We start from the raw sequence: 27,239 nt of genomic DNA, 5'->3' as shown, positions 1-27,239 counted from the left end.
AACCTACACAGTCCCTGTCTTGTTTGCACCGCCTGTATACTGCTGTTCTGAGTATATAGGGCCTGGGGGCCACACGCATTTCCTTTTTTAAATATGGGTACAGGGTTCCCCTTAATATGCGTACAAGACCCAAATAGGCTGGTAATGGGCAGGGAGGGCTACCCATGCCATTTTTCTCAATGATTTTCAACCATATTGCAGGAACCAGATATAACATTAAAACCGCAAGCAGTTTTAAATGGTGTTATTTCCGTTCAATGTCATTTTGTGCAGGGACTGTTCTAAACACGGGAAACACGTGGCACTTCACAGGCATACTACAGACACCCCCCAGGCACCATATTTGAAGGAATATTTCACTTTTTTTTTTCACTTTAATCGTCATTAAAATCAGTGCTCCCGCCAAAACGGCCATTTTTAAAAACATTTTAGGCATTGACCCATGTCCCCTGGGGCAGGAGCCAGGTCCCCAAACCCTTTTTAGGACAGTATCTTGCATATTAGCCGTTAAAATTAGCACTTTTAATTTCGAACGTTCGAGTCCCATAGACTTCAATGGGGTTCTAACGTTCGTACGAATTTGGGGTCCGTTCGAAAGTTCTGGTGCGAACCGAACCGGGGGTGTTCGGCTCATCCCTAGTATTCACATATATTTATGTGAGTTGCCACTTGTCTTTTTATTCATTAACCGATTCCCACCCGGCGCACGCCGATGTACATCGGCAGAATGGCACGGGCAGGCATATTGGCGTACAGGTACGTCCAATCTTTAATGCAGCCCTGCCATCACGAGCGCGCCGCTGGCGGCGCACTCGCATGCCAGTTAGGACCCCCGTGAGTCCGGTCGCGGGTCCCGTGGACTCGATCGCCTCGGGCATCTCACGGGGCAGCTGAACGGAGAAATGCCATTGTAAACAGCATTTCCCCATTCTGCCTAGCAACTAGTGATGCTGATCTCTGCTCCATGTGATTGGAGCAGAGATCAGTGTTCACTAAATGAAAGCCCAGCCTCCCCACAGTTTCGTAACACACCCCTAGGAACACTTAACCCCTACACTGCCAGTGTCATTTACACAGGAATCATTGCATTTATATAGCAGTGATTGCTGTATAAATGACAATGGTCCCAAAAATGTGTCAAAAATGTCCAATGTGTCTGCCATAATGTCGCAGTCACAATAAAAATCGCTGATCGCCGCCATTACTAGTAAAAAAAAAAAATTATTAATAAAAATGCCATAAAACTATCCCCTATTTTGTAAACACTATAACTTTTGCTCAAATCAATCAATAATCGCTTATTGCGATTTTTTTACCAAAAATATGTAGAAGAATACGTATTGGCCTAAACTGAGGGAAAAAAATGTTTTTTTATATATTTTTGCGGGATATTTATTACAACAAAAAGTAAAAAATAATGTGTTTTTTTCAAAATTGTCGCTCTATTTTTGTTTATAGCGCAAAAAATAAAAACCGCAGGGGTGATCAAATACCACCAAAAGAAAAGCTCTATTTGTAGGAAAAAAGGACGCCAATTTTGTTTGGGAGCCACGTGGCATGACCGCGCAATTGTCAGTTAAATCGACACAGTGCTGAATCGCAAAAAGTGGTCTGGTGTTTGACCAGCAAAATGGTCCGGGGCTGAAGTGGTAAAAGGTTTTGTATTACTACACATAGTCTAGCACCCTCTTGTGTTCCCTGTTTGCAAAGCCCACCAGCCCAGCACTCAGTTCTCTCTGTAATCTATAGACTGCCCTTAAAGCACTTAGTTGATACTCACACAAATGAAGCCACCACTATCTGACCCAAATTGAAATTTGTAAGAATGCTGCTGAGCTGAAGATAAAAAAAAGAAAAAGCATACATTTAGAATGTTGCTATTATAATCCTGAAATAACCTACAATTCACATTTTCATTAAAAAATTAAATGATAAAACCACAGATAAAAAATGGCAGATGTTACGAACAATGCTTAATGACATTAACCTTTAAAAGGCGTACTGAAAGAGTTAAAAAAACACTTTAAACCAATTTGTATTAGAGCACAGAATATGTAAAAATATGTTTGGTCAAAATAAGAAAAGTGATCATGTGCCTATTGATTGAAACTGTTGTTAGAACTAGGATTAATTTGATTAACACTTACCGCGTTTACAACATTTTGCTCTAGTTGCTTGAATCTTTGACTGTTTCTGTCACTTAATTCGGAAGTGTACAATATATTGGTGAATCTTGGGGCAAATGGAAATACTTGCAAAGTGCTCATTACATCTGAAAGAAGAAAACAATGGTATTTTGTTTTTACTATTTTATATTCCATCTAAGAGGATCCGGTATTTGTGGATTATATAGTAATTGCTTTTAGGGTTTCTTTAGCATCCAAAAAAGTTAAGGTAGGATCATACACACGTATCAAAAGTTCAGTGAAGTAGCATAGCGTCTAACATACTCATTCAAGCTGTTCCGCGATACAGGCGATGCTAGCAAAAATCATAGAAATGTATATCTATGAATGAAGTGAATACTGACAGATAACATGTCTTGTGTGTGCAATAAAGTTACCTAGCTGAGATTGTCACCAACAGACATTGGGAGGTCCAGGTGCATCATTTTTACAAATATCTTTTTTGCTGAACCCAGAGTTTGCCCTGGCAAGATCCTTTGTCTACACCATTGGGGCTTGGCACTAAATACAGTCCATGTCCTCCCTCCCTGGTCCTTATCTTCAAGTTCTTGATGATACCTTAAAAGCACCTTCATTACTTCATATATATATATATATATATATATATATATATATATATATATATATATATATATATATATATATATATATATATATATATATATATATATATATATATACATACACACACACACACTGCATTTCATTTCCTTTTTTATCATAGACTTTCTTTGCTTTGGCATTGGAATTCTTAATGTTTTGCGGTGCTGCTGCTGGGATACACTGGGAAAGATTATATTATTTTCTTGGTAAATCTTCTTAACCATCTGCTGATAGCAGCATAATAAAAATTCTTTAACATCTCCTGGGTCATTTTTTAATAAAAAATAAATAAAAATGTATCATCTTTCCCAGGTTAGAATATCTAAAAGTTCCTGTGCATGTGTTGTGGTGCTACCACACCCTGGAAAAAAAATATAATTTTCGTGAAAACATATTTTATTTTCCCAATCCAATATTGTTAAAATGTGATTTTATCCAAAACCCTAAAATTTAAAAAAATGATCTGAGCACCTCTTGGTTTAGGTCAGAAAAAAAAAGTGGTGTGTCTAGGAATGGAAAGCACGTGTCTCTGCTTATACAAAAAAAGGGTTGGTGCGATGTTTTTAAAGCAGGTGATTGAATTAGGCAAACAGTTTTTGAGAAGTTCTGTTAGGCCGCGTACACACGCGGGGACTGTTCGGCCAACTTTGTCCGCTGAACAGTGTTTCGGCGGACAGTCCGCCCGTGTGTGGGCTTTCAGCGGACAGTTTCAGCGAACAGTCCGCTGAACAAGGTTTTTCGGAAATTCCGAAAAACTGTCCGCTGAAACTTTGTTTCAGCGAACAGTCCCCTCGTGTGTAGGCTTGTTCGTCAAACTAAGTTCCGCGCATGCTCAGAAAGGATTTACACGCCGAAAGTCATAATGCAGTGTATAGGACGTCGTATTTTTCGTCCCGTCGTACGTGCCGTTCACGTCATCGTGCACGGTTTCAGCAAACTGTTCGTTCGTCGTGTGTGGCCATGTCCGTCCATGCTAATTTTGAGCGGACTGTTTGCTGAAACTGTTTGACGGACAAAGTTGGGCGAACAGTCCCCGCGTGTGTACGCGGCCTTAATGAGGCTTCTGTTATATCAGGTACTTACTATTCACATTCAGGCTGGCTATACGGATTAGGCTTGTTAAACTTGAGTTCTTTTCAAGAGATTTTATGACTTGTGCACTGTCCACATTTACTGTGAAGTTACGCACATATTGAATTACTGTAGCTGCCGATACATCAACATTCCTAGAAGAAAAGACATAATAAATGAAGTGGACAAGCACAGTATCATAATCTGAGATTAAAGAAAAATGTAACTATGTGTAAAAGTTGGTAAAGAAAGTAATGTTAATGCCTGACTGTGTAAACCAGTCTTTTACAAGCTAAACATGGATTGTTTTTTCTTGTTTAGCCAGCGGGCTGAACAAAAAAGACGGGACAGATTTCCCATCCACACATTGGGAGTGGATGTGGGAATCCTTCCTGCTTTGTCATTGCATTTGGTCAGAATACATTAATTAGCTCTGCAACCTATTGGCTGTCGCGCTGATCATACCAAAGTTTTCCAGCAAGCCCGTTTGTGAGCAGTTGATCCGTAGTCCCTGCTGAACCTGCCAATTTCAATCCATGTATGGTCAGCTTTAGACTTAATTTGATGATGAGATCAAAACGAAATCTACTCAAGAATTGGCTAGCACAGTGTATCCCAGGTTCATTGTGAAGTGACCGCAAGGAAAGTGATAACAGACCAAAGAAATGGTCTTGGGTTCTGCCCATCTCAGTGAGAGTGCCAAATCTGCAGCCATCGCTGTAGGCTGCTGAGTTTTCTTGGTCTTACCTTCTGCTTGCCAGCTTATAGGGGTTGATTTACTAAAGGCAAATAGGCTGTCCACTTTGAAAGGGAATATGCCCCAAAGCTTAGTGAAAAGAAGTGAAGTTCTGCTGACTTCCATCATCCTGTGCAAGCGTACAACTGGGTATTCTTTGCAAAGTAAAACGTCACCAAATTCACTAGGCTCTGGGACCAATTCCATTGCAAAGTTTAACTTTCCGTGCAAAGTGAACCCCATTGGGTGAAAAGCCATGCTTCTGCAGTTTTCTCTGACTTTTCCAAAAGGCAATTCAGAATCTTAATATATCACAATGCCGATTGGTCAGATCAGCTACTACTAATTTCCTTGCTCTTTGTAGTAAGCAAGACTGTTGCTCTGTGAATCTAAAGCCCCATACACCATGATCAGAAATTCTGGCAGCAAAAGTAGGATGTGAACTTTTAAAGCGGGACTTTATAAGTGACTGAAAACACTGATAACAAATATTAATACAATATTTTATTGAGTACAAACGTTTCTTTAAATATACATATAATATACATATAAAGCATTTAGAAAAATTATATAATAACAAACATAATATAGAATAAAAAAGGCTCGAACAAATGTCCAACCCAGCGATCGTTTCAGGCAAATCCTGCCCTTCTTCAGGGGATTTATAAAGTCCCGCTTTATTGGGGGTTTTCTCCTTTTCTGTATAACCTATTTGGGATGTGGTGACTGATAACAGTATTTTCTGAGATTATTGGGATTTTCTTCGGATGTGAACTTTTGCTCAGAAATTCCGACCGTGTGTATGCTCCATCAGACTTTTGCCAGCAAAAGATTGAGAGCAGGTTCTCTATTTTTCGATCGGAAAAAGTTCCGATCGGAAATTCTGATCATCTGTACAAATTCCTACGTATGCTCAGAAACAATTAGACAGGTGCTTGGAAGCATTGAGCTTAATTTTCTCAGCCCGTAGTAGTGTTGTACATCACCACGTTCTTGACAGTCGAAAGTTCAGAGAACTTGGATGAACGTGTGTATGCAAGCCAAGCTTGAGCGGAATTCCGTTGGAAAATCTGCTCGTGTGTTCGGCGCATAACAGTACGGTCAGACATGCCCCTGTCTGCCATATTTTAAATGGAAACATGAACAGTAAAAATTTATATTTTAAAAGGTGGAGTCCTGATTGAGATATTTCCTTCAACACAATAATATATGCATTGATAGATGGGTTACCAAAGCTAATATAAAGTATATGTGACTCCTTACCTTGTAAAACATCCCATTCATTTTAAAATAGAGATGTAAGACAAAACTTTTGTGTATAGATATAAAAACATATAGATATAAAATGCTTTTTTTTTTTTTTTCGATAAGACCTCTTTCACACGGATGGACTGATCGGATGTCGGTGGGTGTCATGTCCTTTGACATCCGCCACTCCATAGAGAGAAATTGATGGTCTGATTGGGTTTGCCTGAAAAACTGAAAGGCAGACCTGATCGGACCATCCATTGCTCTCTCTATGGAGCGGCGGATGCCAATGGACCTGACACCCACCGATATCCGATCTGATCCTGTGCACTAAAAACAGACGGATAGGGTTCAGTTCCCCATCCATCTGGTGGATCCGATGATAGTCGGATGGAAACATGCAGCCATTGAGCAGGGGTCTCAAACTGGCGGCCCTCAGCTGTTGCGAAACTACAAGTCCCATCATGCCTCTGCCTGTGGGAGTCATGCTTGTAACTGTCAGCCTTGCAATGCCTCATGGGACTTGTGTCCATGGCCGCTCTGCATCAGTGGGGATCAGCGGAGAGATCCCCTGCTGAGCAGGTGGATCCACTGGCAGACTCCACCAGTGTAAAAGGGGCCTAAGTGATTACATGATCTCTTATCTCAACTGTGTAAGGGGTTTAAAATGCTGGGGCTGGAGACTGCAGGGGAGCTGGTCAATAGGAGGCAAAGAAAGAGCAACACCCCAGATAGCAAGGATAACTTGCCACACATTTCTGGCAGTGTTGAATTGTAAGTCTGTTAACTTGCTGAAAATTTCCACTGGCAAGTTGTACACTTGCCGAGCACTTAAACTTGAAAATTTCTAGTTAACACTTTTCCAATATGCAGCAAATTTGTGTGGCATGCCTCTGGCAAGAGCAAAGTTATACTAGTGAGTCTATAGCAATAGCTTTGTAAGTCTAAAGCATGACAATTCAGCCACAGTGACCCCTGTGGTGGGATGACTACTGCACAACACAACTGAACCAGAACTTGCAGCAGACTTGCAGAATGCTTGCAAAGAAAGTTTATCTGGAGTCATACAATGCAAACCTGCACCCATTGTGCAACAAACTTGTGAAGCCTGGCAAGTCTAGCAATAGCTCAGCAAGTCATTTTCAAACTTGCATATCAATTACTTGCCATCTGGGACATTGATCTTCCCAGTAAAGAACTGTGGCAGGAGGGGGGAGAAGGGTAGAGGGGCTTATCAGCACAAATCTTGACAAATGGAGGACAGGCAGGTTCTCCTTCCAGCACAACCAGAAAACTGACCACACTGGGCAGGCTGTGCTCTCATGTCTAGTATCATCAGTTTAAAATATGAAGGCTAGGTAACCTTTTCTTCAAAGAATGATGTCAGGAGACATTTAGTTATATGCTTGCATAGGAAAGCCAGCATGTATTTTCATACTGACTGCAGTTGGTAATGTTAATTTAACTTTTTATTTTTTGCCATCTGTGCCTAATTGAGGAAATTTCCCTTTACTATCTGTCCTGTGGGTTCTCATGTAAAGCGTAACTCCACTTTTGTTGAGAAAAAAAACATTCCCTTTTGGGTGATCTATGTACATTGCAATGAGTATAACGACCTTTGTTGCAGATTCTTACCTTTTGTTATTCAGAAGAAATCCATGTGCATTTTTCTAGACCCCTGGGCTGAGTGAGCCTGACCCCTTTCACAGTGGGGCATGGGCTGCATTAGTTAGTGGCACTTTACTGCTGTTATATCGGCTCTTCTCAGTTTTAACCCCGCTAGCGGCCAAGGAAAGGGCTAAAACTGCCCGCAAAGTGCCGCTGACTAATCGATTTGAAGGCGATTCTGCAACGCTGCCCATTTATTTCAATGGCAGGGTCGGTTTAGAAGCGGTGTATACACCGCTGCCACACGGCCCCAAAGACGTTGCTTGCAGGACTTTTTTTTTTTCGGTCCTGCAAGTGCTCAGCCCCAATGTGAAAGCACTCGGCTTTTATACTGGGGAGGCTTGAGAGGTGCTTTTTTTAGCGCTAAATTGCCTGAAAAGCGCCCTCAGTGTGAAAGGAGTCTAATGAGAGCGGTTTCATAATTATCAGGCAGCTGCAGGGCACTAATGAGGAAAGCTGCTGGGCCTGCATCCCTTTAAACGTGTTCCTATTGAAAATATCTCACCAAAAACAACATTTTTGCTGCAAGGGATGCCTGAAATCTGACTTGTATCTTAGGCAGGCCTCTGGGAAAATTGGTGAGCCAATCACACAAACAGGAATTTATGTTTCTGGGGAGTGGTCAGTACACATTGTGTACAGAACAACTCCATGTAGCCATATTGCTTTGCATTTATAGAAAATTATAGCGGCTTCAGATTGAAAGGGAAAGGTATTTTTTAATAACATTCAATTACAATATGACTTGTATCGCAATTGTACACGTTATATTATAATTTTTCTTTTTTTCCCCCACGAAAGTGGAGTTGCCCTTTAATAATTTTATTTCTCCTTTTTCTGGTGACAACACAAAGACAGCAATAAAAAAATTTAACAGAATTTAGTAAATAAAAAAGGCTTACTTGAAGATCACTAATGGTGGTGTTTGTAAGCTGTTGTTGTATATATTCTGCAGGTTTGGTGTTAGCTAAAAAAAATAAAAAATAATAATAATTCACAAGTGAGATATCCTAAGACATTTTAAAAGTATTACAACACAGATACTCGCTTTCAAATATCAGTAGGGTTGCCACCTTTTGTTCAAGTCAAACCCGAACACTTTAGCGGCGCACAGCAAAGAGTCCCCCTTTACATCAGAGTCCACAGAGTTCCCTTTCACTGTAAGGGGGGACTCTGCAGACTCTGATGTAAGGGAGAACTCTGGGGCCTCTAACATAAGGGGTGCTCTGGAAAACCCGATTTAAGGGGGAACACTGAGAACACTGATGTACAAAGAAGACTCTAATGTAAGGGGAAACACTGTGGCCTCTGGTGTAAAGGGGAACTCTGATGTAAGGGGTGCTCCGAGAACCCTAATTTACCTTTGTGTACTTACTCAGAGGCAGGGGAGAGAAGGGGGGTGAGACTTCAATCACAGACAGGGATGGATGATGAGCTCACTCACCCTTTGATAGCACCTCTCATCCAGATGTATCTGAGGCTGCTTGACTTGAAATTTCCGGCCCCAACTTTCCTTTTCTGAGGCACAGCACCAGGGAATTGAGTGAGAGAAGACAAAGAGGGGTAGGGATGGGGTAAGAGGTGCAGATCAAACCCTCTCTCCTCTCCCATCTGTGTGTTATTTTTTTTGGGGGGGGGGGGGGGGGGTTGTTAGTGTTGCCTTTAGGCAGTGTGAAAGAGTGTAACAGACACTCTCAGCTGAGACAACTGCAGCCAGCAATCCTGCTGGGAAGCCATAGTCCAGTCTAAATAATGTGTCCGGGTTTCAGACAGTCTGAAACCCAGACACATGATTCCAAACCCGAACTGTCCGGGTGAATCCTGGACAGGTGGCAACCCTAAATATCAGTTAGGTGCAAGCAGTTCTAAAAGCTTAAATAACTATTTTATTCAGAAGAAAACAGATACTGTTTTTATCCCCTCGTGATAAAAAATAAAAATTAAAAAAAACAAACACACCAGCATGAGTATATGAGGGTTCACATTTGATTTCTTCATGGAATGTTCACCATAAGTCTGTGATAACAGAGTTAAAGTTTCACTTGCACTTTTGACAAATGTGATGTTATCCGCTGCTCCAGATCCCAGACACTCATTTTCAACCTACCAGCTCATGTGTTATTTCTTCTACTACCCTAAAGACTGAGTTTGCAACCCTGTCGAGTGCAAGTTAGAGCATGGAAATGGCTCTGTGACTCACCATCATAGTGCTATGTCATGAGCATTCCAGCAATTAAATTGTCACATAATTTATACTCTGTGTGTGTACAGTATCTCACAAAAGTGAGTATTTTTGTAAATAACACAATACACAGCTATTAATTTCTAAACCGCTGGCAACAAAAGTAAGTACACCCCTGTAGAAAAGTGTAATTTCTTCAGTGTTGTCACATGAGAAGATATAATAAAATATTTACAAAAATGTGAGGGGTGTACTCACTTTTGTGAGATAAAAAAAATATATATATATTATATATATATATATATATATATATATATTTTAACGTATTTTTTTTTTTACTACACACACAGTATATATTATGTGAACATTTAATTCCTGGAATGCTCATTGCATAGCACTATGTATGTGTATATATATATAAACACACACGCGCACTATATTACCAAGAGTATTGGGAAGCCTGCCTTTACATGCACATGAACTTTAATGGCATCCTGGTCTTAGTCCGTAGGGTTCAATATTGACTCGGCCCACCCTTTGCAGCTATAACAGCTTCAACTCTTCTGGGAAGGCTGTCCACAAGGTTTAGAAGTGCGTCTATGTTGGATGAGAAGGCCTGGCTCGCAGTCTCCACTCTAATTCATCCCAAAGGTGTTCTATCTGGTTGAGGTCAGGCCAATCAAGTCCCTCCACCCTTAACGTGCTCATCCGAGTTCATGTGCAGGTGTCCCAATACTTTTGATAATATAATATATATATACACACACATATTATATATAAAAAAATAATATATATATATACACATACACATATACATATACACACACACACATACCACTTTTGAAGAGTATAATTTTAATTAAAGGAGCACATGAGTTGCTCTTGTTAAGAAGGCAGATAGGCAGATGCAACATTACATGCAAAATATTATAGCGTGTCACATTTTTGCCAAAGTTACCCTTGTCCTGGCCAATAAGTCAAGCACCAGGGGCACTGTAATGTGGCACATGGTTACAACCTTTTCTGAAACAGAATGTAGCCTAAACTATTCCAAGGAGGTGTTTTTTTTTCCAAGTTCTATACCCAGTGCACACATATCTCTAGTTAATGCCCTATATAACAAATACAATGTGGGTTCCTGCCATTATTGTAAAAATCAGCATTTGACACATACCAGCCAGGATTTGATTGGCTGCTAAGGGCAACACTGCCACATTTTTATTAACTATGTATTTCACAATAATGTATTATTGGGCCTCAAGGGCCAGATATTTCACTTGAAGTGTAGATGTTTTCATGCATTCACAGTTAGACACTAACATTCACAATGTTCTTGTAAAATAATAATGTAAATAATAAAAAAAAAAAGAGTGTTAATGTAAAAGAACCCTTTCTTACCCTTACCTGATGTCCCCAATGCTAAGATCCATCCCATGTAGTCCCTGCCTGCAAATACCCAGTATTATTGGTTATTGGGCGTGTAACCTCTCTATCTCCCACAATAGAGTTCTAGGTTCCTTAGCAGCCAAATACCTTGCTTGGACAATGTCATAGTGAGGCAGGGGGCTATCTTATATCTGCAGATAGGAAGGTAAAGTGCCCCAGTGGCAGATCACTAAAGTAGAGGAGTAACTCAAGGATAGAGCAGGTACTTCATGCGATTTTCTTCCCCACTGCTATATAATTAAGGGGATGGACTGCCTTTCTTTCCTATGCCATACAACAAAACACCTGAGTTTCTGGCAGTGATACTGATTACAGAATATGAATCACACGGGACATACCAAATTCAGAAGACTATTTTGGAGGGCGACGGCTTCCAATGAAGACATATTGGACAGACTTGATACGTAGTTTTGTATAAATGTGCATTTCACTTGCACAACGGCTACAATGAAGCAAAAAAAATGTAATGAATAGTTTAAACAAATTTTTTGTTATATATTTTCTCCTTCTTGAAGTAGATCTAAAACCTGAATGGACAATATTAAATTTGCTAAGCACTATTTGCTATAAACAATACCATGTTTTCACCTTGTTTTCATCCATCTCTGCAATTTAACACTGCTGATCTCCCCAAGCCTCTTTCTTTTTTTTTTCTACATTCACTCTCCCAGCAACTGTGGCACATCATTGCTCTAAACCAGCTTCCTAAAAGTGACAATGGCCAACCAAGCCTGGGAAATGTATATTCACAGGGCCACTTATAATTGAATTATCGTAGAGAGTGGTTGTAAACCTCAATCATGGAATTTGAGAGAAGCACATACTGTATATCTACAGTGTTTACTTATCACTCTCCAAAGCTCTACATGTCCTTTCTCTCTGGTGCTTTGTTCCTCTGTTATCAGCATGAGAGCCCTTCTGAGAATATTTTCCGACACATGAAATACATTTGTGTTGGAAGGGAGCTCTGAACGGAACTAATCTATTCACAACACAGTTCTTCTGCTGTGTGTGTGTGTGGGGGGTGTACCTTTCTTCCAATCAGCTGTCACACACTGTTACTACAGTCCCTCCACTCCCTCGTCTGTGCTGCTGACAGGTGGAAAATGTTTTTTTTTAAACAATCTGCACTCTTGAAGGGATGTAGGCAAGAGAAGACTACAGATAAATAAGTAAAAAATATGTAGGAACATTTGTTTAATCTCTGTGTATCATCTGAGGCAAGTCACCTCACTGGGTATATATGAGGGTTTACAACCACTTTAAAAGGGATTGTAAAGGCAGAAGGTTTTTTATCTTAATGCATTCTATGCATTAAGATAAAAAGCCTGTGTGCAGCAGCCACCCTCAGCCCCCTAATACTTACCTAAACCCCATCTCTATCCAGCAACGTTGTAGGATTGTCTGGGCTGGCTGGGGCTCCCGTCCTCATTGGCTGAAACAGCAGTGCAGCACAATTGGCTCCTGCTGGTGTTAAAGTCAGTCAGCCAATGAGGAGAGTAAGGGGATGGGGCTGCAGCTCCTTGTCTGAATGCATACACGGAGCTGCAGCTCGAGTGCCCCCATAGCAAGCTGTTTGCTGTGGGGAAGGAGGGGCCAGGAGAGCCAAAGAGGGACCCGAGAAGAGGAGAATCTGGGCTGCCCTGTACAAATTCACTACACAGAACAGGTAAGTATAACATTTGTTTTTTGTTAAAAATAATAAACAAGACTTTACAATCACTTTAATGTGTGCATATAACTAGATGACAGTGCAGGAACACAGTTGGAAGACAGTTATCACCTGGTAACAGGAAGTGCCTGAACAATGACCTTTAGGGTAGGTTTTCCAGATATTTATAATTGAACTATGCAGATCTAAAAGATTGTAAGTAATGCTTAAAATTACAGTCACAAGTTGAAGCTTATAGCTTTTAGGAAATCTTTGTGATTGGGTGTACATAATGTAATTTAATTTATAATTAATAATAATTTAGCATTTATAAAATGTATATAATATATATTATTTATAATAATTTATATATTTATAATGTATATTACATTTAATAATACAATTTAACAATTAATCTAGGAAAATAGCTTTGGCTTACCACAATGAGCGTGACAACTATTGTTATATCATATGAAATAATTCATGCATGACATCTGTAGTGTCATGCTTGATGTGTCATATCGCATCATACATTTACCATGTAATGTAACAATCAGAAAGTGTACCCAAGGTCCAAAATAGAAATATATAAAATCTGTAAAAAAATTCTGAAAAATTGATAGTGCAGGTTTGGATATTTCAAGTATTTCCCCAATGTTCTGTTGATATTAGAGAGATAAAAATGGCAGCATGTTTCAAAAGCTATAAAGAACTCGACACACAAGCACTATACAGCAGATACTGTATAAGCTGGGTAAGACAAATCTTTAAAAGTCTTGACCCATTCCAAAAATGTGGATAATATGGATGGAACTTGTAAAGGAAAGCTGGTGATTTTTATGATTTTCCTATTTTTTTTTCTTTCTATAAATTGCTTAGCATGTTCATTTTTGGGTAGTAAATGCTGCAATATTCTTCCCATAAAGCTTTATTTATTGTAGTGTTTAGGGCAGTAATTACTTACAGGTAAAGCTGAACTTTGGGATAAAAAAATATTATGTAAAGCCTTGTGTATTCTTACTTCAATCTTTGGTTTGCTTTGTGTATTTCTTCCAGATCTGTGCTGTAAATTGAGTGAAATTTACCTTTACAGGATCTTCCTATACTTTTTTGCAGGCAGCCTTTAGTGAATGGTGCCTGCTGGGTCACTTCCCACAGATCTGCGCTCTGCACCGGCTATATACAGTGATAATGTCACTGCTATCTTTACAATGTAATATCTGGGATTGCAAATGTATTTGGTGAAAGTTAATTTATATTCTTTGTGGCTATTGAGAAATATATTTAAATAAAATGTATGTTGAGTTTAAGTTCACTTTTATTTTTATTTTTTTAATATAATACGTGCAATTACTGTATTACTCATGTCTCACCTGTGGGATCCAGGGAAAAGAGGTCCAAAACAATATTTCTGTTGCTGAAAATGGCCCTGTTATTCATAATGCGCTTGACAACTGAAGTCTTGTTTATTGGTACATTTAGGAAGTACAGGTCGACAGATGCAGTTACAGGGAGTGAATCATTGCTGTAAGGGAAAGAGAGTGTTAAGTTTTATGGAAAATCTTGGGGAAAAAAAGGGTAACGACTGGTATAAAGCACAGAGAAAAATAAGGATTGGACAACATGGTAGAAACAAAATAGTATCGTATAGCCTGATAAATCATACAAAAAAAAAGACTAAAGAATCTAGAACACCAAATGAAAGGTTGTGATGGGATTTGTAGCTTATTAATAAAATTATGAGAAATTCTGGCTTTAGATGAGATTGGTATAGCTTTAGGTCAGGGGTCGCCAAACAAAGAGCCAGTTTACTGTTATTCAGATTTTTGGAGGGCCAGACTGGGGCCAATGGAAGTAGGCAATGCCTCAGTGTCAGTAAACAATGTCTGCGTAGGTGGAGGAATAATGCCCCATCATTGGTGTCAGTACTAGGAATAGTGTTGCCGATAGTGGGAGAAATAGAGTTCCAACATTTATATCAGCAGAAGGAATGTTGAAACCTCTTTGATGTCAGTGGGAGGAATAGTGTTCCATTGGTCAGTGTCAGTGGGTTCCGACATTTACAGTACATCAGTGGGAGGAATGGTGAACTCTCTTTGGTGCAAGTGGGAGGAACGGTGAACTGTCATTGTTGTTGGTGGGGGGAATTGTGCCCCATTTTTGTGTCAGTGGGAGGAATAGTGCCCCATTCTTGGTGTCAGTGGGAGGAACAGTGCCCCATTCTTGGTGTCAGTGAAAGGAATAGTGCCCCATTGTTGGTGTCAGTGGAAGAAATAGTGACCCATTCTTGGTGTCAGTGGGAGGAATAGTGACCCATTGTTGGTGTCAGTGGAAGGAATAGTGACCCATTCTTGGTGTCAGTGGGAGGAACAGTGCCCCATTCTTGGTGTCAGTGGGAGGAACAGTGCCCCATTCTTGGTGTCAGTGGGAGGAACAGTGCCCCATTCTTGGTGTCAGTGGGAGGAACATTGCCCCATTATCTGTGTTAGTGGGAGGAATAATGCCCCATCATTGGTGTGAGTGGGAGGAATAATGCCCTATCGTTGGTGTGAGTGGGAGGAATAGTGCCCCATCATTGGTGTCAGTGGGAGGAATAGTGCCCCATCATTGGTGTCAGTGGGAGGAATTATGCCCCATCATTGGTATCAGTGGGAGGAATTAAGCCTTATGTGTTGTCTGTGAGGCGAATAGTGCCTTCTATCAGTGGGAAGAACAGCACCTTAAGGGATGGATTCAGACAAACAAAAGGGCTGCATTTGGCCCATGGGCCGCACTTTGGAGGCCACTGTTTTAGCCCAACAGGATGGAAATTAGCATTATAGAGGATGAATGCACATGGGGCATCTGTAAAAGCACCTCTGAATGCCAGAACTGGCAGGAAAATGCTGCTGAAAAGGGCATTAAAAGTTGTATATCACACTTACTCTAGCATTTGATCAATTATGCACTCTATTGGCCAGAATATGAATTTATTCTGGCCATTAGAATGCATTAAGGTGTGTAGTAGTTATGCGCGTTTAGGTATGTTCCGTGTTTTTTCTGCTCTTCGGCTCCTCTCCTGAATGCGCCTTTGGTGTGGGGTTTTTTTCCAGCATATAAACGCTCTTCTTCTAATACATCTGTAAACACCTCTGTGTGCATGGGCACATCGGCCTAACATAGAGGTGCTTTTACAGGCTAAAAAAAAAAAGTCAATGCCTATAAAAAGCGACATATTTTGAAGCCCAGCGTGCATGAGCCTTTGAGTAGATGAAAAATAAATATACATTTTATATCAAAAAAAATTGTGACATTTTATACATATAAACCAAATGCAACATGCAAATCAATTTGGTAAAGAAGTACCTCTGAGTTAATTAAAAAGGAGTTTTAATAAAATTTCTCCTTACGTGAATGCGTTTACCACTGGTCCCACGTCCTCAGGTTGCCCAAATATGTCTTTGAACTGTAAAGTAAAATGAGAGGTGAGATGGAGTCCCATAACTGCTATTTCTTGAATATTAGGATATATACAGCAGAGGAGAGATCTAACACAAGGAGCAATTAGGGTTACAATAGGATATAACAGTCTGGTTAAAGTCCAGTGGCAGACACTTAGGACCAGGGGCAGACTGACAACTCATGGGGCCCCCGGGTAATAGGAGATTATGGGGGCCCAAGGCAATCAGAGATTATGGGGCCACACAGTATACACAGACATGTTTCTATTGGCTGAGAAGGTACTGGAGAGGTGGGAAATCTATAATCTTAGGATTTTTAGACCATAAGGATGTTGGTAAGGGACGTTTCAGAGACAGATGTAAAAAAATAAATAAAAACCCACAAATTTTTACATACTGTCCCTGGTTTTACTGAGGCTGGCAACCCTGATGGGGCCCCCTAGTGGCATGGTCCCCCCGGGCAGTGCCCGAGTGGCCCAATGGTCAGTCTGCCCCTGCTTAGGACTGCTATCATTAGGCACACATATATAAAAGGAGGACAAAACCTGCGAGTGGCATGAAAGCATAGTAGGTCCTCAACAATGTGAAAACCAAACATGTCACATTGGTGTACCGCTATAAGTTTTATAGTATTTTATTTAAACAAAAAACTTTTATTGCCACACCCTAAAATACTTACCTGAACCCAGTTCGATCCAGTGATGTGAACGAGAGCAGCAGCTCTCACCGATGTCTCCCTCCTCCCTAGGCAGATTTATAGCAGCGAGACCCAGTGGCACCCGCTGCTGTCAATCAAATACTGTGTCGAGAGAGCGAGGGGGGGAGCCCAGAGTCGCCCACTCTGTGTCGAGGCTCAGGAGCAAGCCTGCACGGTTGTCCCCATGGAAAGGAGCTTTCACCGGGGTCAATTGCTAAAGAGGAGGAGCCTAGCGTACCAGCAGGGAACCCCAGAAGAGGAGGATTGGGGCTTCTCTGTGGAAAACCATTGCACAGAGAAGGTAAGTATACCATTTTTGTTGTTTTAATTTAATAGAATGAAGCTTTAATATCAATTTAAAGCAAAACTTAACTGTATCTGAGCAGCACAAACCAAAAATGATATTTAATAAATTTTTATCATTTAAAGCTTAGCTAAATCATGCAGACAAAAGGGCGTGCTTAGCTACGGAAACTAGGGTGGATAAAAATCGATGATTTAATCAAATTTATTTGAATAAAATGCTTTTGGAGCGAAAATCTTTCTAAAGATAATTTTCTATTTAAGCTACATTAATAAATTAGGTTATTCAGCATGAAATGCAGCTTAGTTATGTAGCATGAGGCTGTATATTCTGCAATATTTCGATTTTTGCTAAACTCATTCCATGAATCCAAGCTCTGCAAGCTGAGATGACATGCACTGTTTTGATGCATTTACACAATTTCACAGTAACCGTGGAGATAAAACAAAGTTCAGGAATATTTCTTTATCCCACGGTTTTGCAAATCTATGTACACTACAAACAACTATATGATTGTTTGGAGAGAAATGCATCTGTACCAGACTCTAACGCCGCGTACGCACGAGCGGAATGTCTGACAGAAAAAGTTAGACGGAAGCTTTTCATCGTATATTCTGCTCGCGTGTATGCCCCATCAGACTTTTTACGTCGAAAATTCTGACGGGTCTAGAAAGAGAACATGTTCTAAATATTTCCGACGGAACCAATTCCTATTGGGAAAACCGGTCGTCTGTATGCTGTTACGACGGACCAAAAACGACGCATGCTCTGGAGCAAGTGCGAGATGGAAGCTATTGGCTACTGGCTATTGAACTTCCTTTTTTTAGTCCCATTGTACGTTTTATACGTGACCGCGTTCTTGACTGTCAGACTTTGGTGTGATCGTGTGTACGCACGACAGTTTCAGCGGAATTTCATGGGAAAAACCTTCAGAGTTTATTCTGATGGGAAAACCAGCCATGTGTACAGGGCATAAGTGTGAGGAGTAAGGGCAAGCAGTAAAAATACAAGTGAAACCTTCTAAGCAGCTAATAAACCTTGTGATCTTTCTGCACATGGCTTGAAGTGCTTTTTTCCTCTATTGAGGAGCAAAATGGTAGCAGGCTGTAAAACAGACCCAGTTTGGGAATATTTACAAACCTGACAGCCCATTCTATATATGAAACCTTCATTTTGATTGCAAATATTAAAGATTCTAACTACCAGCAAGAATGAGTCTTTAAAATTGAAAAAGCACCTGTTGCAGACCCATCATGGCAGCACCCGTTTTTTTTTTTTTTTAACTAAACATGTACACATACACACACACACACACACACACACACACACACACACACACACACACACACACACACACACACACACACAAACACACACACACAGTGTATTTCTGTCACATTTACCTGTATACATATTTGCCATATTACATATACAGCCATTGGCTACTTTTCATGTTTTCCCAGCTTTGCTTACCTGTTTCACTAAAAAGTATTTTGTTTACAGAGCTCAATAGATGCAACTCAAATTTTCACACACAACCAAATGAGTCAGAGCAATGACTCCTTCTACAGTTTCCAAGCACAGTTCATCTTCTTAAAACTGTATTAAACCCAAGAAGACCACTTAATTGCAGTTTACCAATCATTAGATGTAGTGGTTGCATTTGTTTTTTTGTCTTTGCTTTTCCCCCCCTTTATTTATACCTGGTGATCTAGACTGTTATTTTTCATCTTACTTTAAAAGACCAAGATTTCCAGCAAAAGTGTCAGCTAAGAGGGTCGAGACAAGACATTTAAGCCCGACAGGGGTATTTACAATGGTTAGCTTTTATTAAATTATGTAAAACCTTTATCGGGGAGACAGTGATTATTGATAACGGATGTAGCAGCCACCAGGGGCAATTGCAAGAGAATCCAGCAGGCTGGTTGTACCCAAGTTGATTGATCAACTTGGTACATTCAGTCTGCACATTAACTACTTGCCGACCAGCCGCTGCAGTTTTACTGCGGCAGAATGGCACGGCTGGGTGATCACTCGAGACACACTGAGAACCAGGATCTCTGAGGGAAAAGAGACAGGTCGCCCGTCCATACAAAGTATGAACAGCGATCTGTCATCTCCCCTAAACAGTCCCATCCCCCCCTTCAGTTAGAACACAGGAAACACAGTTGATCGCCCCCTGGTGTTTAAGCCCTTCCCTGCCAGTGACATTTTTATTGCACCGATTGCTGTATAAGTGCCAATGGTCCCAAAAACGTGTCAAAAGTGTCCGCTGTGTCCACCATAATGTCGCAGTCCCGATAAAAATTGCAGCTCGCTGCCATTACTAGTAAAAAAAATAATAATAATAAAAATGCCATAAATCTATCCCCTATTTTGTAGACGCTATAACTTTTGTGCAAACCAATCAATATACGCTTATTGTGATTTTTATTACCAAAAATATGTAGAAGAATACATATCGGCCTAGACTGAGAAAAAATTAGCTTTTTAAAAAAAAAAAAAAAAAATGGGGGTATTTATTATAGCAAAAAGTACAAAATATTGCGTTTTTTCAAAATTGTCGCTCTTTTTTTTGTTTATAATGCAAAAAATAAAAACTACAGATATGACTAAATACCACCAAAAGAAAGCTCTATTTGTGGGGAAAAAAATGACATCAATTTTGTTTGGATGCAGTAGCGCATGACTGAGCACTTGTCAGTTAAAGGGATGCAGTGCCGAATCACAAAAAGTGGCCTGGTCATTCAGCAGCCAAATTTTCCGGGGCTGAAGCGGTTAAAGATTTTGCATCCGTGTATGGCCAGCCTTCATCAATCAGTCAACATGGGTACAATCAGCCTGTCAGATTTTACATGTGATTATTGCTTGCTTCTTTTATTGCCTCCAGCAGTCAACACTGTTCTCTCTCGGCCAGGTCGGGTTCCCCTGCCCCCCACCTCCAGGAGAACACAATGACTCCAAAGGAGGGATTCACCTATAAATACTGACTGTGTTGATGCTGGGATCGAGCGAGTCGACTGTGGTTGCAGGAACAAACATCTTTCCTACTATGGCAGGCTTAAAGTGGGAGTTATGCCTTTTTTTTGTTTTTCTTTTTTTTTTAAGTCAGCAGCTACAAATACTGCAGCTGATGACTTTTAAAATATGGACACTCACCTGTCCAGCGCACACACAATGTTGGCACCCAAAGCCAACCTGTCGCTCGGCTGTCGGGTGCTGCCGCTGCCATCTTCGCTATGAGAATCAGGAAGTGAAGCCTTGCGGCTTCACTTCCTGGTTCCCTACTGCGCATGCGCCGCGCAATACGGATGGTCCCTGCTGTCTCTGGGACCTGTGCGTTTCCCAGCAGACAGCGGGGAAGGGACAGGAAGTGGAGTAAATACCCACAGATTCTGTGGTCATCTATGCCCGAAAGTGGGTGCAAATACCTGTATTATACAGGTATCTGGACCCCCTGCCCCCTGAAAGGTGCCAATTGTGGCACCGGAGGGGGGGGAGGTTTCCGATAAGCGGAAGTTCCACTTTAGGGTGGAGCTCCACTTTAATACAAGCGAGTTACTGGCTGGATCACCAGGTGAGATAAAGGGGGAAAAAAGCCTAAGAAAGTAAACTAATGTGCTCCTGGATTATAGAAGCTATTTGATATTGCCTGGGCGATAATTCTTTGAGACTAGACTCTCTTTTATGTAACCAGAATTATATCGGAGTCTGTTGTTCTTATGGATTCAGTACTATGTTTTCTATATGCTCATAAATAAAGATATATATATAAAAAAAAAAAAAAGGGATTGGCACATGGGAGGTAAGCAATGGCAACTCATTAAAGGACTCCTGGTAATTATCTTATTACTGGAATTTCAAAGAGCTGTAAGAAGCCAGGATGTGACTGGATTTATCACCACTAAAATATGAAAATAAATAAATGATATCTTACAGAGTTTCCAATGGCCGCCGCATTTGTTTGAAAAGCATTGCTGTATTTCACAGTCAGGTCTGATGAAGGTGATAGGTTCAGTATTCCCAGAGACAAGCTGATTATATTAAAGGTCAGATTATAACCTGGAATAGTAGAATTAAAAACAAGAACTCTATAAAAATACAAATAAAAATAAATAAGACATCTATAATTAATTGATCCTATGTTGAGACTACATTCCATTTTTGTTATGCAAGATGACCACTAATAGAAGAATAATACAACTTTTCTGTAAAGAATCTTTGTAAAAACATTCAGACATTTCCCCCTACCAATGTCTTAGATTAGCGGTCGCCAACCATTGGTCTGTGGACCACTGATAGTCTACAAAAAATGTTGGTAGTCCCCAGGGGGTTCTGCAGCAAATGAACATTGTGGCAGATGTATACCACCTAATGTTACCAGTGTTCTTAATGTGTGCTGACATTCAATACTGTCAGTATGCATTGATGCCCGATACCTCCTCTGCAGTTCCGGTACCTGTAAACTCAGAGGGAGGCGCCGGGAGTAGTGCAGAGAGCAGGAGGTGAAGGAGGGGACTTCTAATGACAGCGCTGATCACAGACTGCAGGAGGGAGCACAGAGCGGAATAAGGAGGGAAGATCCAATAGGGAGTCTGTTTAAGGAAGTAGTGTGATACAGAGTGCGGGAGGCAGAGAGACAGCTAACTATGTGTAGAAGGCATGCAAGATTCAAGTTAGTGGTCCGCAGGATTTAAAATTGTGATTTTATATTCCGTGAGTTCTGAAAGGTTGGCGAATAGGGCAGCCTATCCATCTCAAATTTCTTTTACAATGCAGGGCACCACATCAATTCTTATGTGAATTCTGGTGCACGGGAAGCCATTCAGAATGAGTAGCACCACATTGAGCATACAGCTGTCCTCAAAGAAGAACCTGTCTTACTAATAACAGCTCAGAATTTTCTCCTTAAAATCTGTCAAGAATCAGATCTGTTGCTATAAAAGCAAAAACATTAGGGCTACAGTGGTGTAGTGGTTAGCACTCTCACCTAGCAGTAAGAAGGGTCGCTGGTTTGAGTCCCAACCACGACACTACCTGCCTGGAGTTTGCATGTTCTCCCTGTGCCTGCATGGGTTTCCTCCGGGTACTCCGGTTTCCTCCCACACTCCAAAGACATGCAGGTAGGTTAATTGGCTTCTGTCCAAAATTGGCCCTAGTATATGAATGGAGACCTTGGATTGTGGGCTCCTTGAGGGTAGGAACCAATGTGAGTGTGCAATGTACAGGGATAGGGACAATTGTAGACACTCACTCAGGTTGAACTGGATGGACAGGTGTCTTTATTCAACCTAACTAAGTATGAGTATGAGTAAGAAACAAATTTCTGAACCTTTTAAATTTGGTCTCACGTGTATAATCTCTGATTTACCAAAAGCTCATGTATGACCTACACCAGTGATGGTGAACCTTGGCACCCCAGATGTTTTGGAACTACATTTCCCATGATGCTCTGGCACTCTGCAGTGTAGTGGAGTATTATGGGAAATGAAGTTCCAAAACATCTGGGGTGCCAACTTTCACCATCGCTGACCTACACTATCCATTTAAAGTAATACAAAAATGCAAAACTTTTTTTTTTGTTGGTTAGAGTAAAAGGAGGGTTATAACCCCTTTCAGGTTTTTGTTAGCCTTCGGTGTCACATTAATGAGATTTTCCTTCTCTTCCTGTCCCATTGCCAAAACAGGAAGTGAGAGGCAATCCCTTCAAAGTGAGAGGATCACTGGTTTTCACCAGAATTAGTGTCCCCATTAGATTTCCCATCTATTCTAGGGACAACCCAAGATTTCTTTTAACTTTCAGTAATAACGCTAATTGGAACAAATAGGGTGAATCTTTCACATTCCAGAATAGTAAACGAGCACACAGACAGCATTAAAAAAACAAAATCAGGTTTTTAATGCTGTCTGTGTGCCCATTAGGGAGATTCGCGAGGTGATCTCCACGCTATCTGAATCTAAAAAAAGAATGTTTTTGCCTTTACTTATACTATGATGTATACTAATATATATTAGGTATGTCTACAAAATAGTTGACAATAAACCTAAAGTAGATTGTAATTTGTGTGGGCAATGTTAAAATATTTGTTTGTATGAAAGCATGTTACCCCACCAGGTCTCCAGGAGGCCCACCTCAATTGCCCTCATGGGTGGCACAGCCCTGTTTATAGATATTTAAATTCTAAAGAGTTACGAAACTATAATGCAGTCTTTACCGTTAACCGTCAATGTGCCTGGAACAATAGAGAAATTGGCATTTCCTCTAGTTGCTGTGAGATTATTCAGGGCTGTGGTTTCACTCAGTAAATTGATAGAATTTATAAAGAAATTAGCCGTGGTATATGTCCAACCTCCATTGTTGCTGAAATATAGATGAAATATAGGTGAGACATGGCATAGGTAAGTTACTGTAACTTAAAATGGTATAGAACACAAAACTGTAGTATATTGCAGCATACCAATTCTTAAAAGTGGCGGCTGCATTTGTTTTATTTTTTCTTCATTGTTTGTTATCACCATAGGCATGCACACAGGGTTTGCCGGGTGTGCCTGGGTACACCTTAATCCCCAAGTGTGACACAGATTCCCCTTGCTGCCTGGCCACCCCCCCCCCCCCCATTTCAGGATGGAGAACAGGGGAGGGGGCCAATGAATACATACATTTACCGGCCCCTTCCTTTTTTGAATGAACACAAAGAGTGATCAGTACCGATCACTCACTGTGTTCATATATAACTGAAACATAATAAACCATGTTTACTATGCTTCAGTTTGTGAATGAACAGGAAGCCGCTCAGCACAGAGCACTTCCCATTCATTCACTGTCCTGTGCAGCTGAGGCTATAGAGAAAGGGACCGGGGAATCTCTGTCCTCAGTTCCTTTCTCTGTCTCGAAACAGAGAGCATTTGAGCTTTGGGGTGCACACCCTAATACAATAGGTATGCACACCTATGGTTATGGCCTTGTGATTTGGCCAAAAACATACTTCCTGTCTAAGGTTGTCTCCACTCTGTATAGAGGAGCAAAAGAGACACCTTTAGACCAGTGGCGGTGCGTCCATTAGGGACGCTCGGGGGCTGCCCCTTCTATCAAGCCACCCCCCTCTGTGTAGTATAGATGGAGTCATGCATAGCATGAACCTATCCATTGCCCTATTCAGGAGCTGGCCCCTTCTCGGATGCCGGGTCCCTGAATTCCAGCGCGGGGGGTGTTTTTGCAGCACCTGATTAAAGCCATAGGCTCTAATGAGTTTCAAAAAGGGTGAACTCGTGGCACAGAGAATTGCGCTACGAGCCCATTCAGATGTGTTAGAAAAGCAAATTAATATTCGCTTTTCTAACACTGAACCCCCTCTCAGCCAACCAAAAGGTGTGAATCTAATACCCATCACCTGATTGGCTGAAGGCATCAGCGCTGTGAATATTAAAGGGGGCTCCCGGATTCCGATAAGCCCTCCGCCCGCAGACCCCGACAACCAACGGCCAGGGTTGTCGGGAAGAGGCCCTGGTCCTCATCAACATGGGGACAAGGTGCTTTGGGGTGGGGGGGCCGCCCCATGTTGAGGGCACGCGGCCTGGCACGGCTCAGGAGGGGGGGCGCTTGCTTGTCCCCACCCCCTTTCCTGGCCGGCCGCGTAGCGTGCTCGGATAAGGGTCTGATATGGACCTAGGGGGGGACCCCCACTCCGTTTTTTTGGTGTAGGGGTTCCCCTTTAAGTCCATACCAGGTGACGGGGCCAGCGACGCCTCCTTCGCTAGTCCTGGCTACCTGGAGACGCGTTCAAAATGAGCGGACTTTAGGGTTTATATAGCGCCAACAATTTGCTCAGTGCTTTACAACAGTACAGTTACAGTTACAGGGCAGACAGTACAGTTACAATACAATTCAATACAGGAGGAATCAAAGGCCCTTCTCGTTTGAGCTTACAATCTAAAAAGGGAAGGTCTATGACTGTGTCTAGTATGTCTACAAGGCAATCACAGTAAAATAAAAAATAAAAATAAATTCCTTTACTTACGTAAATACAATATTTGGCTTTGCTGCCTCTGTCCCATTTAAAAGCACTAGTAGGACATTTTGCACCTATAAAGATCAAACAAATATAATTATATATAGAGATATAAAAAGATAGGTAGATGGACACACAAAAAGCTCTCATTTGAGATTGTTTTTAGAACAATTATTATAACCTACCCAATCAATTGTCAGATTTCTGAGTGTTTCATTGGCAGAGGTATTATATGGTGTCATAATAAGAAAGTTTACAGATATATTGAGTGGAGGAAGGTTGGCCTGGCTAATATCTGTAAATAAAATAATAAAAAAAAAAGAAAAAAAAAAAAGAAGTATTATAACATAGATCATGACTAAAAATAATAGATTATATAATAGCAGCATAAATATATACTTAAATTAGTGCAGGTCCTTCCCCCGCAACAGCCAGACAACCCCAGAAGATTTACCCCCCTTCCTGACCATGTCTATTTTTTGCGATAAGGCAGTGCATTATTTTAACTGACAATTGCGCAGTCATGCAACGCAACCCAAATAAAATGTACGTCCTTTTTATCCCAAAAATAGAGATTTCTTCTGGTGGTATTTGATCTCCTCTGTGTTTTTTTTTTTTTTTGCACTCTAAACAAAGAAAACGACTGACAATTTTGAAAAAATAAATAAAAATAAAACAATATTCTTTACTTTCTGCTATAAAACATATCCAATAAAAAAAAAAAATGTATTCTGCTACATATTCTTGGTAATGAAAATCCCAATAAGTGTATATTGATTGGTTTGCACAAAAGTTATCAACAAACTATGGGATATTTGTTTTTATTTATTTTTTTACTAGTAAAAACGACGATCAGCGAGTTATAGCAGGACTGTGATATTGTGGTGGAAAAATCAGACACCTAACTGACACTTTTGACATTTTTGAACCAGTGACACCAATACAGTGATTGGTGCTAAAAATATGCACTGTCAATCTACTAATGACACTGGCTGGGAAGGGGTTAATATCAGGGGCGATCAAAGGTTTAAATGTGTGCCTAGCTAATGATTCAGTGTAGTGTGCGAGGTGCTTTTACTAGTGGAAGGCATGGGTCGGTAGTTAGTGGTTTACAGGATCCATGTCTTCTGTACTGACAGAATGGCAATCTGCCTTGTTTACATAGGCAGACTGCTGCTCTGCCTGTGTACAGAATGATCAGTGGGTGCCGGCAGACATTGGGTCTGTGGGACCCACTGATCAGATCCCATTGTGTAAAACCACAGCAGGAGCAAGCCGCCGGCAGCGCACACTTGCGCCCCATACCAAGAAGTGCAGGATCACACATATTATATATGTGTGTGTGTATATACACACACACATACTTACATACATATGTGATCCTGCACAACATGGCCATCCTGTAGCAGTAAGTCTACTATGGGGTAGTTGAAAAGTGGTCTTTACCTTAGTGCTAACACCTTTAAAGTGGTTGTAAACCCTTACAAACCACTTTGACCTACATGTAAGCCTAGACTAAGGTGTACCTGTAGGTCCAAGAAATATCTCCTAAACCTATACGGTTTAGGAGATATTTACAAAAAGACAGGCACCGCTGAGCACGCCGCATATCACGGCGATATGCATGCGCAGGAGTGACGTCATCGCGGCTCAGGCGAATCACAGCGCCAGAGCAGCGAGACACGGAAGTCACTCCGGGATACATGGCAGCGGTGAAGTCAAAGGAGGAGGACCGCTTCGGGGGCTTCGTTCTCAGTTAAGTTATTCATAATGAGCTTGTATGCATAGCATACTAGCTCATTATGCCTTTGCCTTGCAGGTTGCATTTTTTTTTTAAAGTGCCTTTACTTCCTCTTTAATGGTCTTTACTTTAGTGCTAACACCTTTAATGGTCTTTACCTTAGTTCTAACACCTTTGATGGTCTTTATCTTAGTGCTAACATCTTTAATAGCCTTTACCTTAGTTCTAACACCTTTGATGGTCTTTATCTTAGTGCT

General features: G+C 40.9%; 1 protein-coding gene across 1 annotated transcript in view; it reads right to left on the bottom strand.

Moving 5' to 3' along the window:
• LOC143963016 (uncharacterized) overlaps positions 1–27,239 on the bottom strand; it is an 82,568-nt gene that overhangs the window by 19,514 nt on the left and 35,815 nt on the right. Inside the window, exons 6-16 of the mRNA XM_077472557.1 lie at positions 25,427–25,536; positions 25,251–25,315; positions 23,448–23,593; positions 21,170–21,294; positions 16,181–16,236; positions 14,165–14,316; positions 11,479–11,582; positions 8,415–8,479; positions 3,873–4,015; positions 2,148–2,272; positions 1,781–1,836 (exon numbers count right to left, since the gene is read on the bottom strand). Of these exons, the coding sequence (XP_077328683.1) occupies positions 1,781–1,836; positions 2,148–2,272; positions 3,873–4,015; positions 8,415–8,479; positions 11,479–11,582; positions 14,165–14,316; positions 16,181–16,236; positions 21,170–21,294; positions 23,448–23,593; positions 25,251–25,315; positions 25,427–25,536 (1,147 nt within the window). The remainder of the gene's footprint in view (positions 1–1,780; positions 1,837–2,147; positions 2,273–3,872; positions 4,016–8,414; positions 8,480–11,478; positions 11,583–14,164; positions 14,317–16,180; positions 16,237–21,169; positions 21,295–23,447; positions 23,594–25,250; positions 25,316–25,426; positions 25,537–27,239) is intronic.

This window comes from Lithobates pipiens, unplaced genomic scaffold (genome assembly GCF_037356315.1).
Source record: "Lithobates pipiens isolate NorthernLeopardFrog02 unplaced genomic scaffold, aLitPip1_a1.2 Scaffold_8, whole genome shotgun sequence".
Taxonomy (NCBI): Eukaryota; Metazoa; Chordata; class Amphibia; order Anura; family Ranidae; genus Lithobates; species Lithobates pipiens.
Note: the sequence above shows the minus strand (reverse complement) of the source record. Positions and strands in the feature narration are given on the sequence as shown.